Genomic DNA, 18,898 nt, shown 5'->3' on the forward strand with positions numbered 1-18,898 from the left:
TGGCAGCTACACCGGCGCCTGGCACCGCTCTTCCCTGCCGGGGAAAAAGCCTGTGGGCTCAGCGCTGGGAGCCAAACCCTTCCCTCCGGGATGGCCGAGCGCCGGGCTGTCCCGTGCCGGGGGAAGGAGCGGGAGAAGGAGCTGCCGCTGCCCCTGAGCTGCGGCTCCGCAGGGACCGGCCCGGGGCTCCGCACGCTCCCCTTGCACCTCCCGAGAGCAGCAATTCCTCGGCTCCCGCTCTTTTCCCCCGCTCTGGAGGCAACTCGAGGGTGCCCACACGCTCCCGCACTTGCCCTCCAGCGGGGTCCGTGCCCCCGGGGCTCCGCACCGCAGCGCTGCCAGCGCGTCTCTCCCCGCCGCTGGCAACGCCTCGGCTGGAAGCTCCAAGCCCTCCGCCCGAGTCCCTCCGGGCTCCGCGCCGCGGTGACGGAGCGGCCGCTCTCCCTTCGGGACAGCCCCGGCCCGGCCCCGCCGTGAGGGGGCGCCGCCGCCCCGCCCCCGGCCCCGCGGGTCGCGCCCCGCTCCCGCCGCCTGTTGTTGTCGGGGCTGCCCGCGGCCGCCGGGGGGCGGGGCCGGGCCGCGCCGACCAATCAGGCGGCGCCGCCGCCGCCGCGTCGGTGGCATTCGCGGCCGGAGCGGGCCGGGAGGGCGCACGCAGCGCGAGCGCCGCGCCGGTCCCCGGGCGGGCGGAGCGGGCGCGAGGCGGATCCCGGCTCCGGGCAGTCGCGGCCGGGACATGGCGGTGGCCGCTCGGCGGCCGCGGCGGCGTCCCTGGGCCCTGCTGTGCCTGGCTGCGGCCGCGCTGCTCTGCCCCGCGGCGGGCGGTGGCCCCGCGACGGGCGGTGAGTGCGCGCGGAAGCGGAGGGAGGCAGCGGGCGCGGCGGTGGCGCCCGGGGCGGGGGTGTGGGGGTGGGTGAGGAGAGCGGCGGGGGGCGGCGGGTCCCCGCCGGTTCCTTTCAACAACATGGCGGAGGGGCCGGCTGGGGCGGAGTCACCTCCCCCCCAACCCCCGGTGTCCGAGCCCGGCGGGGACCGCTCGGCCCTTTGTTGGCCGGGAGCGGCGGCGGCCGGGCGGGAGGGGCGGCGGGGAGGGCTCCGCTCGGCCCCCGCCGCCGCTTCCTCGCCCCCGCCGCGCAGCGCGTCGGGCGGTGTCTGCCGGGCTAACTTTGTGTCCCGGTGTCTGCGCGGGTGGGTGCGTGTGGCCTTGCCCGCGAAGGCGAAGTTCCCGCTGGGTGAGCTTGCCCCGGCCCTCCCGGCGCCCCCGGGTGCCCGCAGCCCCCGGGCCGCGCAGGGCGCTCGCCGGAGGAGCGGGCGGTGCAGGGACGTGTTGAATGTCCCACGGCGCCGAGGTGACAAGGGGCTGCCCCCGCTCCGCTGCTGCGGCCGTGCTGGGGCGCAGGTGAACTTTCGGCCCTACGCATCCTCGCCCGGGTGGAAATTTAATCTTCGGGTGGATATTGTACAGCGAAATGGTTTTGTTCCTCCAGCCTTCTTTACCTATGCGTTTTTGCGAAAGAGATTTGATATCAGAGCTGTGCTGTTGCAGAGCCAATGCGTGAAGCAGGAGTGCTTAGCAGCATCCATAAATGCAAGATTTGGGTAGTTTTCTTTTTGTTTTTTTTAACTGTGCGGGCTGTTCTTCAGTTTGGGACATGTGGCCTAATGGGTTATACAGGTGTTACCCTCTCTGAACTAATGTAGGCTTCAGTTTCATCTTTACTAAGTTATATGGTGAAATCTGTATTTTGTAGTTAGTTCACTTCTTAAATTCTCTTGTAGTTGTATTGTGTATTGCTTTGGGTTTTAAAGAGGAAGTGGAGAAGCACCACAACTTCTTCAGTTACAGCTTTGAGACATCCCTCAGTCTGGATTTATACCATGCCGTTCATAATTCAATCTTAAATGGTACTCATGCTGAAAAAAAAAAAAATATACTTAAAGCATAACTTGGTGTACTAAAATGTAGTGTTAATCACCCATATTCTTATTGAAGGCGATACAAGATCTCTGATGTGGAAACAGTGAAATAAGCTTAAGTTACCCATGGGTTGTTCTTGTGTTCTTGAAAAGGTGCGGCAGGCTTTAGTAATTTAAAGCTTTCTTATGTAACACATTCAATTTAGATGTTGAAGGAAATTTTAGCTCAATTTGAGCTTTGAACTTTTTCCCTTTTAATGCCTCCTGTCAATCAACAGTTTTCCCTTAATCTGAGGCATGAAATTAAGGTCTAAAAGCCTTGTGTGAAAACAAGGCAACAGGCTTCCATACAAAACCTTATGGGTGGAAGTGGTGGCATGCTACCTTTTGTTTACAAAAAGAGAAATCCTGTCTGTCGAGTGGAATCGGGAGGAATCCAGGGTTCCTGATCCATTACTTATCCAGAGGCCCTGGTGTGGGTAAGGCAGTTAATTTGCCTGAACATTGAGGTCTAAGCTGACGAAGTGGTTCAAGGTATGATTTGGCTGCTGGTTCTTATTGTGGGTTGTCAGAAGTTGGGCATTTTCTGGTTGCCTGTGCTGGGCTGTTCTGCAATGTGCTGATGTTACTGAGTCGTCGTGCGATACGGTTTATACAGAGGTCAGGCATGTAATGAATCCCAGCAGCTAGCTGAACAGTAGAACAGCCTAAGTTTTTAAGGCAGACTCTGAAAATAAGCTTCCTGGTTTTCACTGTGCAGGGCCATAGTCTTTAGTCTCCTGAAGCTCTGGAGTGTCACCCCTTGGAAACTCTTGTATTCAGCCAATTGCTTCTAACTGCCAATAAAGATAGCAATCTGATTAATATGGTAGAATGAACTTAAAAGCACAAGTAAAGATCTTTTTCTTTTCATAATGCTTGTAAAATTATTATCTGGGCTTTTAATTTTAGCTTTCTTCAGTTGATGTGTTCTTTTTTCTTTTTCCTAAAGCATAATCTTCTACCGAAGATTGCAGAAACAAATTGTTACCGTATCATGCTCTAAGAGTCGTGAACATATCTCTGGGTAGTGTTTTGAATAGAGGGCAAGAAAACTAAAAGGGTCACTTGGCACCTACGTGTCAGAGAATATAATATCACTTTTTTGAAGTTGGGATTTTGTTGAGGTTTTGTCATTACTTGCAAGTTGTGGGTAGGGCCTTAATAAAATAGTTTCTCTTTTCTTGAGTGCATCACAAAACCTGCTGCTTGCACTGGAAGTTTTGCTTAACAAAGATGGATGAAATGTATATGAAAGTTTTCCTGAAAACTTGATACCCAGTGCTGTTACTTTACAACAGTGAAACTTAATTAGTGCCTTTGTGAGAAGAATGTGTTAGTGAAGGTCATGAACTATTGTGGTTTTAAAAACTGAACCTATGTCCCAGATACTTTAAGACCTAAACCTTTTTGTCTCTTGAGCTAAAAGAGTTCAGAGATGAGTCAGGTGTATTGTTTGAGGGGATTGTCTGAATTACAGACTCAGAAGCTGACATTTGCAGTTATGTATTAAGCTTTTTTTCCTTTGGCAAGTTTTATTGGACAGGGAAGAAAACTACCTGTGAGCTTTACTGCCTGCTTGCTCATATCCCTAAAAATGTGTTATTGTCTCTTGCACATCATAGCCTTGCTCCTTTATCCCTTGATCCTCTGCATCTTGTAGAACCAAGAATTGTGATTGCTCTTTCGATGAAGTTCTACTTTCTGGTGAAATTTTTGTTTCAAAGATTTTATTTTCCATGGAGGAAAAGTTACAATATCACGAGAAGTCTTTTTCAGCAAAATGTTGCTTTTGGGAGGCTGAGACTATTTGTCTTTTTTAAATTTGAAAAGCAAAGATACATTATTAAATAAATTATTAATAATGTGAAATTGTCTTCCAAAGGATGCAAACAAGGAGCAGTACAGAAATTAAAACTTATGAGGGGCTCTAAAAAAAAACCTCAAACTCACATCTTATTACAAAAGAAAACAATGTCTCAACTTAAAATTTCCAACTAAAAATTATTTGGCCGAAGGTGGTGTTCTGCTCTAAACTGTGTGGTTGAAGTAATGATGCAGGATGTAAACAAATGTCATCCATAGTGATTCATAGGGGTTTATGTAACTAAAAAACCAGTCTTCCTGCAATTTTCTTTCTTCAGAAAGACAGCAGATACACAAGAGACTGTTTCAGTAGGTAACAGTCTGGTTTTGATATAGACTTGCAAAAGTTAAGTGGCTAGAGTGAACCTAATTCTCTGTTCACATTTTGTAATAGTATCAATATCTGAGCTCCTGGGAGCCAGCTAATTTCAAGTCTTGTCAAACTGTATAATTTCAGGGTTTCATTTGTGCTGCCAACTTGTTTTAGCCTCGCTGGGGGCTTTCAGGCCGCAACATTGATGCGAGAGAGACTTGGTAGAGGAAAGGCAAAGCTGTCAAACTGGGTCTGAGCAACTAGACTAGCAATGGTATTAATACAAGAGGCTACTCTTGTGGTATGAGAAATATGCTGTTGATAACTTGTATGACATGATCATGTCATAATGCACACATCCCCACTTTCACAACAGCATTGTCACTGGTTTAGGTTTTGTTTTTGTTTTTGGTTTTTTTTAGTTAGTGTCAAAAAGAAGAATGACCTGTGTAGACTGGTAATGGTGCAGTGAGAAAATGCAATGCACAAGGAACTACATTGCTGTGTTGACCCAATTTCTGCTCTTGGCTATGTCCTTGAATGTCTGTATGACTTCCAGTGCATTTATTTAACTGTTTGTACTGTCATTTCCCCAACCTTGTATGCCTTAAACAGGCAAGAGCTTTCACTAGTTGGTAGCTTCATGCTAGTGGTTCCATCCAAAACCTGTTGTAATAATTTAAAAAATAAAAAAAAAAAATTGTTCTCTGCCATGGACAGATGTGATTGAAAACTGTTTTTTCTCTTCTTCAGTAGTTTTGAAAGTGCTTTTAGTAGTAGTAAATTTAAATGGTGTTTACAAAATGCATTGAAATACATTTTACCTGAAAGATTACTGGCTTTGGAAGATCAGCTTACATCAGAGTTGTCAGTTTCTCATCCCTTTCCATTATCAATCCATGCTAGAAATTTATGTATTCATTGAAGTGAACTTGGAGATCTGACTGGTTCCTGTCTGAGTTTTTTAGTTTTCTGTAACATTTCTTTGGGAGTAACAGAGACTGCTTGGACAAAAAGCGAAAAATTTTACCTCCGAGAGACCATATGAAGGATTTTTTTTCTTTCATATCTGTTATAAGTGAAAACGCTTCTTAATAAGAATGAAGTGATTTTACTGCAGTTGATCGCTGACATCTCCTCATGCTGATGTGTTCATGTAGTTGTAGTTTATGTTCTTTGTGCACAGATAAGTGGAGAATGAGACATGGGCAAGGATATTCCGATTTCATATGCTCACCTCTTGGATGGATTGTTTCTGAAGATGCTGAATTAGTTTACCTATTGCTAAAACATAGAAATTCTACTGTTACCTGCTCGAGCTGGAAGGCATGAAGAACTGTCAAGTGGCCAGAGAAGAAAGGGGGCTGAAGGATTTTTAACGAGGTTTTTTTTAAGAGTGTGTCCACTAGAGAGCAGCAAAAACCTGTATTCCTAGAGGCTTTGATATTCAGCTGATTAGGCATTGTTTTACCTTCTTATGGGAAGGGAGAGTAGCTTCAGAAGGAAGCAGTGATTTATTTGTGCCGAGGAAATAATTCCGTTTTGTGTGACAGTGAATTGTGTCTTGGCAGGAGACGAGAAGACAGTTGCATCAAACCAGAATGAAAGTGTAAATTTTGTCAAATGGCACTAAGTGGGAATTTTGTAGCAAAAGAGAGGTGGGAACAAAGTGAAGGAGGAAGATAGGGCACAAAATGCTTTATTTAGTCATGGTTGGAACAGTGTATCTCTAGAGCTTCACAAGACCAGGAAGATGAATAAGTGTAACAAGGGCAACCCAGCTCTAATCTTTCACTTCAGGTAATTTGGCCTCTGCACAGTGACTCAGTGTAGGTATCTCACTGAGTATTTGTCTCTTGCTGTAGGCATTCAGATGCATGTGCGGTTGCGCTGAGCCACAATTGCCGTTTAAATAGAAAAAGTCATGGGTGAGGTGAATGAGCTAAAGGTGTGCTCACTTTAGAAGTTGAAATAACTGGTGTGTGCAAATATTTTAGGGAAATTTTAATGGTTTGAATAGATTAAAAAACATGAAAATAAATGTTAAATTTTCTTGTCATTAAATTCTCAATAATAAGACTTTCCTTGCTTTCCTGATAGCAAAAAGTAATGCTGTTAAAATTTACCTTCCTAAATACTAGTTCTCATTTTATCTACCTTCTAATTATTTTATCAATAATCTTCATAGTAAAAAATAATTTTGCAATCCCATTTGTAGGGTATTCTTTCCCCCCTTTTTCTGACTGGTCTGTGTTCTGGTGAATCTCTCTGAAACAGAGTTATCTTTCTGTAGTGGGTCCTAAGAATTTGATCAAATCTCTTCAGTAATAGTAGAAGATGATTGGCAATGATTTGGTTTGATTCAAAATCTTGGGGTAAGTGGGTATTTTAAGAGAATGTTTTTCAGGATTCCAAGTTTGAAATTGCACACATAGATATTTGAGATCAGATTGCCATTTATTCAAATCCATGATATCCAGTGACAGAGAGTGGTGTAAAATCCAAAGCAATTTGTGTGGTTATATTAAACTCTTGAATTTAAGTGAAATGCCAGATTTCAGATTTAGGGAACCTTCTAATTGCCACCTTTAATCCTCATCCTTTTGGTGTGAGTTGTTGCATGTAGCCTTGAAAGAGACTAATCTTATAGCTCAAGACACTTTTTGTGTTTCGATCATAAGCGTTTAAGGTTTTAAATTCATCTCTTCCTATGTGCATGTACACAAGTTGTAGGCCAGCTTTTACTCTTCAGTTGAACAAGTGGACTCAAGATGTATTGATACTTTTATTGTTGCTCCTGCACCATTTTCTGCTTGGCTTTGGTACTGCAAATGCAGGAAGGAGTGCAGAAAGAAATTATAAGTAGTAGTCTTCCTTTTCCAAGAACTTCTGCAATGTGAAGAATGAAACCTGATCATCTTAGGGGTGATTAGCCTGTCATTCCTGCTTCCCTCATGCTCTTTTCTTTACTAGTGCAATCGATAGCTTTAGTAAATCACCACCTTCAGTAACGTAAGACAGCGTTTTCCTGTGGCTTCATAAATAACAGGTCTAAACCACATTCTGTTTCTATGAAAGGATCATGCAGGGTTTGGTTTTTAATGAGGATTAAGCTGGTATTTGCCCTTTTGGCACAAAATGAAAACCATCAAGTAATGCATAACATATTAATCTCTTGGGTAACCAACAGCATCCGATTTGTCACTTACTCAAGATGTACCTGTGGTTATTGTAAAAAAAAAAAAAAAAAAAAAAAAGCCATTGTTTTTTATTTGGTTTGAAAATAGCAGACTTGTGTGTAGTGTTGTTTTAAAAAGTTTCCATCTTTTGTAGGAGGAACTGTAGTGGTCTTTTAGTGTTTTTTTAGCATTGCCGTTCTGTGTTTTGAAACCAAAAAGGCCTCATAGCATTTTGAATTTGTATATCTTTAATCATTCAAATTGTTTCTGAACTCGGAACATGTACCAATATTAACATTATTTTTTTCCTCAGAAAAAAAAGAATTGGAGTGTTACTGCCAGCTATGTACAAAAGACAACTTTACGTGCGTGACAGATGGAGTATGTTTTGCCTCAGTAACACGAACTGCAGACAAAATAATGCGCAACAGTATGTGTATAGCTGAGATTGATCTGATTCCCCGAGACAGGCCATTTGTGTGCTCCCCCTCCACCAGAGATGGAGTCCACACTGTGTCTCACTGCTGCAACACACCTCTCTGCAATAAAGTAGAACTTCCCATTCCAACACCAGGTAAGGGGGCTGGGATTTTTGCTCTTTTGTTTGTTTGACTAATTTTTATTTTCCATTTTTTCTAACAAAATTCCATAAGAGTAGAAGTTGTAGGTAAATTTGAAGGCCTAGAGTATACTTTAGATTCTAGAAAGACAATTTCATACTTGAACAAGAGTTATAATCTTCTGGATAAGGATGTTAGAGACAGTTTTGAAGAGTTAAATAAAAAGTGTAAATAAGCATGTTGCTTTTGTCCTTTGTAGTACTTACTTTGTTTCTCATAAAAGCCACTTCTTTAAAATAATTCTAATATTGCTGTGGGATACTATAAGTTTAGTAGAATAAAAAGAAATTAATGTCTTTACCCTTTTGTTATTTTAACTCACAGGCCCTACTGCAGGAAAACCAGCTTCTAACCTAGGACCTGTGGAACTGGCTGCTGTCATTGCTGGGCCTGTCTGCTTTGTCTGCATTTCACTGATGTTGATTCTATACCTGTGTCATAATCGTACTGTAATTCATCATCGTGTGCCAAGCGAAGAAGACCCTTCATTGGATCGTCCCTTTATATCAGAAGGAACCACTTTAAAGGATTTAATTTATGATATGACAACTTCAGGTTCTGGGTCAGGTAATGTGGCATTTCTGGTAGGAATTGCTCTGTGCTTAAGAGCCTTGTAATATATCTATTTTTTTAAAATTGTCAGATCTGCTTAAATTTATACTTAACAGGAAAATACTAGAAAAATAACTTCCATGTACATTCAGTCAACACCAGTGAAAATTCAGTGTGCGGAAATAAGTGAAATAAAAGGAACACTGGGTTGTTGCTGCTATTTATTCTCATTCTCAAAGTAGCCTGATTTATATAAATTATATAATGCAGGGAATATAAATGTTTTGTGTTCTGTAAGGCTGTCATTTACCTTTTTCTTCTATACAGCCCATTTAAACAACCATCTTCTGTGTTGTTTAGAGAATTTTGTGAAGGGTATTTTTTAGCTTTAAATTGAGACTTATTTTATAGATGTAGCTATGGGCGTTTGAAGAATATTCTGAGTTTATATTTTAGCCAGTTCTTTCCTTACAGAAGATATTTCCGTGTATAGAATGGATTCAATACGCAGACCATGTCTGATTAATCTCTGTTCCTTGATTTCATGGGGTTTTTTTTGTTTTTATTCTGACTTGAAAAGGTGTTGCTCTGGGAAAATGAGGCATTAGTCTGTTCGCTGCATATAGTCTCTACTATTGTAACTCTGACCATTAATTGCTTATAGGATTATGGTGGTCTGTGTCATAGAAATGTGGTTTAATAGATGTTGTTAGGGGATGATGTGCCTGGCAAATAATTGCATAAATTAATTGTTCTTTGGTCAATGTTGAGGAAGGAGAGATCAAATTGTGTACTGCAACCTTTTACCAACCTTCTACTATATAAAATTTAAATAATTTAATACTGAAAATTATTCCTACTGCTTGCAAACATATGTGTTGAGACATCCATGGCCTTCCAGAACACTTTCTATGAAGAAATACTGGTGTTTGATTCTCAACTACTGTATCTTTTATTTTCTCAGAAATGGAAAAAACTAAAATGACAAAACCCAAGCATCTAGGTTGTGATTTTTTTTTTTTTTTTTCCTGAGGGCAGTAACTGGTGAAATTAAGTCCATTGCTTTGTCAAAATTAATGTGACTTGCTGAACATGTTTAAAATCTAGACCAAAAATTCATTTTTGAATTGCTTGCTCTAGGTGTGCGGATTGTTATGTTTCAGCTGAGAATCTTTTGTGTGTCCCAGAAGATTTCATCCTGATAAGATTAGTTCTCTGGTTAGAACTGGAGTTTTAGTAATTTGTTCATATCAATTTTCTCATTTACTAACAAGAGTGACTAAGTCAGATAATGAAAGTGATTAATAGAACTTTCAATATATTGGGCTAGAGCTGGATAAATGCAAATGCTGGACTTAGACCTCCAGTTATGTTTGTTCTAGGAGGAGTATGCAGTAGTCAGAGATACTGATAATACAGAGGACTCAGATTTATTTATCTTGGAATGCAGAAAGATTTGATATACATGTATAGTTGTTCCACTATTAATAGTGTAAAACTCTACCTAATGTCTGCAGATCTAGACTTTTCCTAAGGAAGGGTGAAAAGAATCTTAATTGAATTTCAAACTTAGTTGTCAATTGGTATTTTCATTCATGATCAGGAGTACTCCTTCATTTTTCTTCTGGCCTTCTTGCCTGTGATGATTCTGAATCTCTTTTTGTTTGAGAACTGAAGTACTCCTTCAAAATAAGCTCTTGAAAAGCAGAGAATCCAAGTTAGAATAAACTTAGAATTCTTCCTCTGGAGCACGGCTAGAAACTACTGACTCTTCCTTTGCCTGTTTGGAAATTACTCTTTAAGTAAAAGGAGCATGCTAGGGTATTGCTAAGCTTTCACAGCACTCAGGCTGGTCTAGACTCCCAGAGCACCTGACCTACTGTGGTTACTAGTGAATGCATCCAAGGAACAAACTCAGCAAATGTGGTTGAATTTGACTTATCCCTAAAGAAGCCTCTTCACTAACTTACTTATATGCTTGAAAGGCTGTAAAACAAGGCTGGATGTTTCCTTAAAAGGGATCTTTTAACTTCAGCTGCAGTGAGTTCCATGTTGTTGAACTGCTTCTAAGACGAGTATTAACCTTATTTAGTGTTCTCCACTTTGGTTATGACAGTGAAATAGGAGATCCTTCAGGTACTTACTTTCTGTACTGTTGGCAGGGTGTGTTTGCAATGACTTGTGTCACTTTGTCTCAAAATTAATCAATGACTATACAAATTCAGTGTCCTGAAGTATGAATTTCAGCATTTGAATCTTGTTGAAATGCGTCTTTTAATCCAGACTTTGGGTACAGCACATTTAAAGTTGAGAAGACTGTACCTTCATGGAATAAACAAGGGGTAGAGAGAAGGGTCTCCAAAGGAAGAAAAGTCAGAGCTGCTAGTTAAAACAGTGCTTAACCCTGTCAGAAACTGCACTGTCTGAAAGGGATGGTGTTGGGGCAAGAGGTTGCCAAAACACAATGGAAATGTATAGAACAAGCATAATAAAAATAAAATCCAGACCCAAGAGGCACAGCTAAGGAAGTGTTTAGTTTAGTGGAAGTGTTTAGTGCCCCAAAAGCCATGTTCTGCTCTTAAACTCATGCTGAGAGACCAAAAGAGCTCATAATAAAATAAAAATTATCGCACCAATTTTTTGTTTCAGTATTCTCTGATGAGAAGCATATAAAACAGAAATAATGAGAACTCCAAAAATGAGCTTCCTATTCAGACCAAAAGGGAGTAGGATTCTTTTGCTGCAATGATGAGTAGTAAGCTGCTATTAATTATTCGGTCTTGACTTACGTTAGTGTTGCCATGTTGTTCCATGACGAACAAGACCTGAAATAAGGAGGTACTCCATGAAAGGAATTAATGAGATATCTAAAATAGATCCTTCTGGTGAAGCTACGGCTTCTAAGAGAAGGATTTCAAAGTGTCTTGGAGCTGAGAATGATTTTCAGATCATGATGCAGATCTCTAAATATCAACTACATATTGTATAGACAGATGGAGACGCCCATCTGTTACTGTCTTAACTCACAAATTACGAAGTCACTTAGTTACAAGGGAGTAGGAAGAATTGCCTAGAACGGGGGAGAAGCTTTGGATGGTATTGGTGGGTAAATTCCAGCAGGAACTTAAGCTATTTAGAAATCTAAAGGGTCACAGAAATCCATGCAACATTGAGTCAGTTGAAGTGAATGTAAAGCTCCCTAAAAACTATTTTGCAATTTGTACAAGCTTGAAGGGAACAAGATTTTTCACAGTTAATGGATTTTTTTTTTTTTTTTTTTTTAATTATTCAGCAGTGGAAGTCTTCTGGACAGGGACTTATGAACAAGAATAGGAACTGCTTTTGTTGGCTAACTGTAGTGCTCTAGAAGTTAATTCCTGAATTATCCTGTTTAGTTACAAACTCTTTATGCATTGGAAAGTCCCTAAACTAATCAGAGTACACTTAAGATATCGAAAAGAAAATGAGCTTTTAGAAGGCTTGAGGATACTTTATGGTATAAGAAAATAATAATGAAAGTTTCAGGAATAAACTGGATGACCATGGGTAATTGCAAGGTGTCAAACATTGAGTTGCTGTTGAGTTTAATATGGGCTCAAATTTTCTTACTTTCCCATTTGGCAAACTGGCTATCATCTTTCTTCATGCACTGTTAAAAGAAGGTGTATCCAAGAGCTTGAAGTACAGTTGTGCCCAATGTGTATGTGCAAGGCTGAGTCTGTAGCTGTCTCCTGGGAGATGCTTTTCAGGCAGTCTGGTTTATAGTACAGCAGTTGCTCAAGTTCCAGGGCTATGTTTCTCCTCTAGCAAAACAAGGAAATTGCTCAGTTGCAACAGAAAGTCTGTAATGAATTGCTATGATTGCAAGATAAATATGGATTTCAATCTTCTGGAAGCAGCAGTAGTAAGAGAGATTAGTTTCAGACAAACAGAGGCAAGTTGAATCTTCTAAAAATTGTAAAAATAAATATAGGAGGAAGTGGATAGATCACTGTAGGGTTTTAATCCTACAGTGATATGTTAATGTGATGATTGGGAGTTTGTAATGTGAAATTGCAATGCTTTGTCTAGAAGGTTTGAAGGTTAGCATATGTTTAGCAGATAGCTGATATCCTTGGACATATTTTTTAAACAAGGAGAGATGTCTATAAAAGGTGCAGCAAGTTGAGAACAATGCATCTGAAAGTAGGAATATACAAATAGTTTTCTGATGCAACTGTATGGCCTATCACCCGTTTCAGGTACACAAAATCAGCTTATATTTGACATTTCTTATATGTTTTGCAGTAGTGCATAAATTCTAAGGAAGAAACTTTTTCTCACCAATGAAGTCAAATTTGATGTTTTCAGGGTTGAGCTTGGTCATGTGGTTGTTCTAATCTGGCCTCTTCTGCATTTCAAAAGTCTGTCCATAAAGAATGAAGGTTAGACTTCACAGAAGAGCTCTATAATTTGAGCAAAAGGTTTAACTTTCTTGGTAGAAATTATTACAGCACCTGATAATGATGAAATTGCTGGTATGGTGTACATTTTTTTCCTTCCTGTCACCTTGTGGCTGTGTTGTCAGCATAGACCATGCAGAAAATTCCTGTAGGTCTAGAATTTTTGAGGAGCTCTTATGGGCCCTGTGTTGCTTTAATTTGTTCTTCTCAGACTGAGACACAAGCATGACAATGCTGCCAACCAGATCAGATATTGTTCTTGTGCTGCTGTTTGCAAAGAATGTCCAGAGGTGGGCAAGAATTAATTATCTGAGCTATTAGTTGGGATTTATTTTCTATAACATAAGGAAATGCAGGTGTTCTCTCAGCTATTGGAACAGCGATTATAGAATAATAGATTACTTTGTAAAGTGTTTGTTTTAAATTAAATAATCCTATACCAAAAGAGCTTATCATAAGCAGATAACCTGGCTGATGCTTTCATCCCGCAGTGTAGTATCAGTGTGGAATCCAGTGACAAGCCCTGGACTTACAACAGGAAAGATTTAAAATAAACAAAAACCCAGCCTGGTTGAGGGATGCCAGTGCTGCTTGTTGTATAAAATTATTGAAGTGTACCAAATAGGTACTCTGTGTTGAAAGAATATGCATCCTTCAAAGCTATAAAACTTTCATCAATGTAAACCTTTTTCTCAATTATGATTACAGTGAGGTGTACAAGAATGGCCTGTAAAGCAGGAAGTTTGCATTACAAGTACATTTTCCTATTTTACAATGATTCTGGATTACTGAGAGTCTATTGGCATACTTGGACATGAGTGTGGATTTTCAGAAGTCAGTGTTGGTGATAAGTGTAGTTTATCTAACTCAGAAATGGACTGTCTGGTGATAAGCCAAGTAAATTAATCAGTAGCAAAAATGCTCCTAAACTGCTTTGCCAGGAGAGTTATGGGCAGATTGTTTTTCCAAAATTAAAGAAAAAACCTCGCATTCATCACTAAGAAGCAACCAAAAAAAAACCCCTAAACCTGGTCCTCACTGCCTCATTGTTTCTTTTTTCATTTAAATAAAACTTTATGGATCAGAAGTGACAACATTGCAAACTGAAAGGAAGTTTGTGTTGTACTTCTGACAGCCATAGAAGTAATTTGTAGCATAATTGCCTTGGGTACTTGTTAAGCTGGCCTTTTAAGGGTGAAGGCAGAATCTTACCTATGTGCTTGCTAGTAGTTCTCAACAAGCAGTTAAAATCTTAGAGAGTATATGAGCATTCTAAGAAAAATACCCTAATAAAAATAGGATCTCATAATCAGTATGTGGGATAAGTGCTAATTCTGTAGAGTGGTAAATTTAAGGTTCATGTAAAATCTTCTTTTTAGGTTTGCCTTTACTGGTGCAAAGAACAATTGCAAGAACTATAGTCCTTCAAGAAAGCATTGGTAAGGGTCGTTTTGGAGAAGTGTGGCGGGGGAAATGGAGAGGAGAAGAAGTTGCTGTGAAGATCTTCTCCTCAAGAGAGGAGCGGTCATGGTTTCGAGAAGCAGAAATTTATCAGACGGTTATGCTCCGCCATGAAAACATTCTTGGATTTATAGCTGCAGACAACAAAGGTTGGTGACACTATGAATTCATTTTGCTGATTCTACACCTGGTCAGAATAGACACTACATGAAGGGGAAAAAAGGTTGTGAGGATCCATTTAAGAGTAGCAAAAAATAGTTTTGTTACTGGAGCAGTTCAGGATTTGGCATGCTTTTTGAAGCTTTAATGAAGGAAAAGTACATTGTGGGTTTTTTTCTGAAGAATATGCTTTGTTTAAATTTGTTTAAAATGCCTTGGTATCAAAAAGGAGATGCCTTATCCCGTGAGCCCATACATCTGCTGAATACTTGTACCTGTCATTACCTCATAGTCTAATAATATAGATGTGTGGGACTGAAAGAGATCATGTCTAATCCTGTTGTCTTGATACAAAGTAGGAGGTAGAGGGTTTATTCTTAAGGCTGAGTTATGAGACATTATTCTTTTAGAAGTCCAGTTAGAAAATAAATTGCAAAAATGGAATTAATATTTTTTTCCAGTAGTAAAAGAAAAACTATACCTGCTTCCTGAAGCTCTCCTAATTAGCCTTTAATAATCCAGCAAAATGAACCATTTTTTCAACTTTGATTTGCTCTGATTTGGCAGAACAAATCAGCAAAATCTGATTTGGGTCAGATTAAAGTTTCTTGCATTTTCCTGCAATTGCAGTAAAGATGCAAGAATCTAACAAAACCAAGTTTTTAATTCCTTTCATTAAGGACGGCTAAGATATTAAGATGCTGTTCTGTTCAGTTATTTTCATCTGAAATTGCATGTTTCACCACAAATGTAATTTGACTTCTTTTCATGCCTAGAATTGTATTTGGTATTACCAGCACCTGCAAGAGCCTGAGTTTGCTCTGGTTGGACTAGGGGAGTATCTGGAGCCTGGGTTTAAAATTAGATCAGCTGCATTAAATCCATAAATGAGGAGCCATCTCTACAGAAGATTTAGCTTCTATTTCTCATTTAAAAGCATAAAGGATATATTGCAATACCTTAGTTGTAACTTTTCACAAAAGCCATCTGTGGTTAAGTATACCAGCATCTCATTTTGCATGAAATCTCCAGGTAGTTTGTCGTAAAAATACATTTGACTGCTGTGAAGAGGAGGTATGAGGAAGGTTTCCTAAATGGCTGAGTTTTTAAAATAATTTCTTGCTTGTTGGTTTGTGTTGCAGATGCTGTAGCATTTGACTTGGCCATCCATCATTAGTTTCCTTGTAATATAATATAATGTGATATGAATTTGTTTCTGGTTTTTCTCTTCATATGCTTTACATACAAATAATAAATCCTTAACTGATAATCAGGTTGTAGCATTATTTGAGGGTTTAGGTCTTCAGGGTAAGACTCTTCTACTTTATTGAGAACTAGTTGGTGTCTGGTTTTTGAAAAATAGATTAAAATGTCTTTTGAAAATGCCCCTATTCTTGACTGTGTTTTCTAACAGTATTGCTGTCTGAGCAAATGTAGAAATCTGTTGTTATTTTTAACCTATTGCTGCACAGTTAATTCGTAGTATAACCTTCTACATCCTCTCAGTGAGGAAATATGTACATGCCAATTGCTCCCTGGGCTAGGAATTCAGTCCTGAATATGGCAGAAGGTTAATGCTTCAATTCTTGTTTAAAATACTTCAGGCCACCTGTATCCCATTAAACAGGAGAACATAGAGGGGCCATTATAGGCGTAGTTCTCCCAGTTTAGCAGGTGCACTATCGTGGTACTCTGAAAGGAGAAGGTGTATCACAGCATGGCTTTAGAGAGCAATAGCTTAAGAACACCTAAATGTTCAATGGCTTAAGGAGCAGTCCTTCATTTTAGATGCTGGTGCTAGCTGCTGAATGTTTATGTGGTGCCAGGTGCAAGATTATGTAATTGTTCACACCAGTAATACCTGTGGAAGGTTTGCATCCATTTCTCTGTAGGGCTGACTTTTGAATCTGTTCAGGAGTTATCACAGCCTAGCTGGAAAGCACAAAGCCATTAGACTTCAAGAGTCTGTGTCTGAGGTACTGCAAAGATGACTGCAGAGATACAGAAGTGATACAGGAGTACTAGTAATTTTTAAATTAGCAGAGGACTAGTAAAAGAGCTGTAGAACCAAGGCATACTTCAGTTCTTGCTGCTGCTGAAGGCATTAGTAAGGTCTTTCCTCTTACCACAACTGTAGTTTTTCACAGCTGCTGAGGAACTTCTGGGTGGCTATTTAGTGTAAAATTGGTAGAAGGGGTTCCTTTGGGTAGGAGGGTGTGTGTTTAGATTAGAGCTTGTGACTGAACTGTCTTCACTCTTTTTTCTACTACACTGTTCAGTCAGTCTGTGTGCCTTAATGGCACATTCTTCTTCTCTTCTATTTCATCACATTCAGGAAGCTACAGGAGCTGGTCCAATCTGTCTTCTATCCTGTAATCTCCTGGGAAGTAGGTTCTGCAGCTAAGGCAGCTTGAGGGCTACAAAGCAATGAATTAGTTTAACTGTAGTTGTGGTCTGCTTGACATGCACTTTTGTGTTCTGGGTAGCTCTTTGCAGAGTAAGTATGTGTGAACTTCCACATGCTGCTAGGTCAGAAGTTACTTTCAGGGCCATGTGTTGTCTTGTTTTGAGCCATCTAAACACACAGATTGTTTTGTGCATGTTTGTTTTTTTGTTTTGTTTTTTTTGTTTATTTCTTTCTAATCCAGTTACTTGAAGGTGAAGTGTATCAGGAGCTACTTATCTGTACTAGTAGCAGAAGTGTAGTGTCAGCAACCACGGCTTACCATGCTAAAGGTTTCTCTGCATTAGCTGGCATTTGTCTGTAGGCAAATTACAGTAAGGTGAAGTCTTGCACTGCACACTTCCAGATAACTTAATGCACTAAAATACCTTGACTTCTCAATTCCTTTCCCTTAACTGAAAGCTGTGCTTCCCTGTATGATAGTTTGGTTCAATCAAAATACCTTTCATGATAAGTAGATCTCCAAAAGTGATGTTAAACAATATGCCGTAAAGAAATGAGCAGAATTCCTGCCTCTTGAGAAGTAATATTTCAGCCAGTTATTCTCTTTGAAGCTCTGGCTTTAGCCTGAGAAGGAGCCTGCACAGCTCAAGTGTTTTTCATCATTTAGCCAGGTGACTGTGTCAATGGGATAGAGTCAAGCCATTATGCTAACAAGACACCAGTCACTGACAAAAGTGCTGTCTCCCTGAATATCTCATTTCTAAGAGATTTCTCATTGTAGATCTCATCTGAATTTGATCTTTTTGCTGCTTTTTTTCCTAATATTACATTATCTGTGTGCTAAAAATGGCAAAATCTCTGCTTTGAAACAATTTGTTACACAGCACCACAGAAAACATTTCTGTTGTGGTAGTATTGATGTGAAAAAAAATTCACTTAAGTGATTCCAGTCTATTGATTTTTAATTGGAACTTGATTATATATTTGATATTCCAATTGTATAAATTACTTTCTTCATGAATCAGCTCTACTAAGATGAATTTTGCTTTAGTATGTTTAATGTTTCTGCCAAACTGTAATCAGTCTCCTGACAACAAATCTGAAAGCTTCCTTTCTCAGAATTTCAGTATTATTTTAGAGTTAAAAATTAAAATCTTCTGCTTCCAAGTGAGCTTGGTGGAATAAAAATACTTTCAGGTCTCTTGAAATAGCTGAAATGACCATAAATGATCTCTTAAATATATTTCTAATAGTGCTTGTAAATGTTCTGTGGGTTTTCTTGACTATTCTGAAATTGGTTGAGATTCTTGATCATTATGTATATATAAACTAAATTAGATTACCTAATCATGGAAAGCTGGGCTGCTGTATGTAATTACTATTGATAGTAGTTACTTGTTCCTACCTGGCAATGCAAATTATGTAATTGAAAGCTTTGTGGCAGATGCTGTTTATTATGCAGCCAAAAATACTCAGGGTCAGATTAATTATTACTAATGTCAACAGAATAATAAGACTTAAGTTTATTGTAATATGTTCTGCTTAGGGTGCTAAATAAATATATAGCTTGTCCAATATAGCAAGGCAAGGAAAACTTAGTGGATCCCTTCTGACAGCTGGACACTGGACCTATTGCTGCATTTCAGCTTACCTGCCATTAATGTTATTCATGTAGGTTTGGATGTAGCACTGTCCCTTCTTAAAATCTGGTTGAAGGGTCACAAATAGGGCATATAATAGGAAAGAATCATGGTTCTTCTCAGGCTGGATGGTAAGCCCAGCTTATGTTCCTTCTTTGGAAGGAAGGTAGAACTTAAGGATTAAAACTTGCAGGTAATACACAAAATAAAAAGGAATAGAAGGTCTGTAACCAGCAGCATATTCCCCTCTAAGGAGGAAGTGTAGTAGTTAGAGGGGGAGAACCTTATGCAAGGGCACCAAAT

General features: G+C 40.0%; 1 protein-coding gene across 1 annotated transcript in view; it reads left to right on the forward strand.

The window, feature by feature from the left end:
• Nucleotides 1–601: 601 nt before the first annotated feature.
• TGFBR1 (transforming growth factor beta receptor 1) overlaps nucleotides 602–18,898 on the forward strand; it is a 30,706-nt gene continuing 12,409 nt past the window's right edge. The window contains exons 1-4 of the mRNA XM_079302006.1: nucleotides 602–842; nucleotides 7,628–7,888; nucleotides 8,259–8,501; nucleotides 14,308–14,538. Coding sequence (XP_079158132.1) covers nucleotides 737–842; nucleotides 7,628–7,888; nucleotides 8,259–8,501; nucleotides 14,308–14,538 — 841 coding nt within the window. The 5' untranslated portion in view covers nucleotides 602–736. The remainder of the gene's footprint in view (nucleotides 843–7,627; nucleotides 7,889–8,258; nucleotides 8,502–14,307; nucleotides 14,539–18,898) is intronic.

Source organism: Erithacus rubecula (assembly GCF_903797595.1).
Source record: "Erithacus rubecula genome assembly, chromosome: 3".
NCBI lineage: Eukaryota > Metazoa > Chordata > Aves > Passeriformes > Muscicapidae > Erithacus > Erithacus rubecula.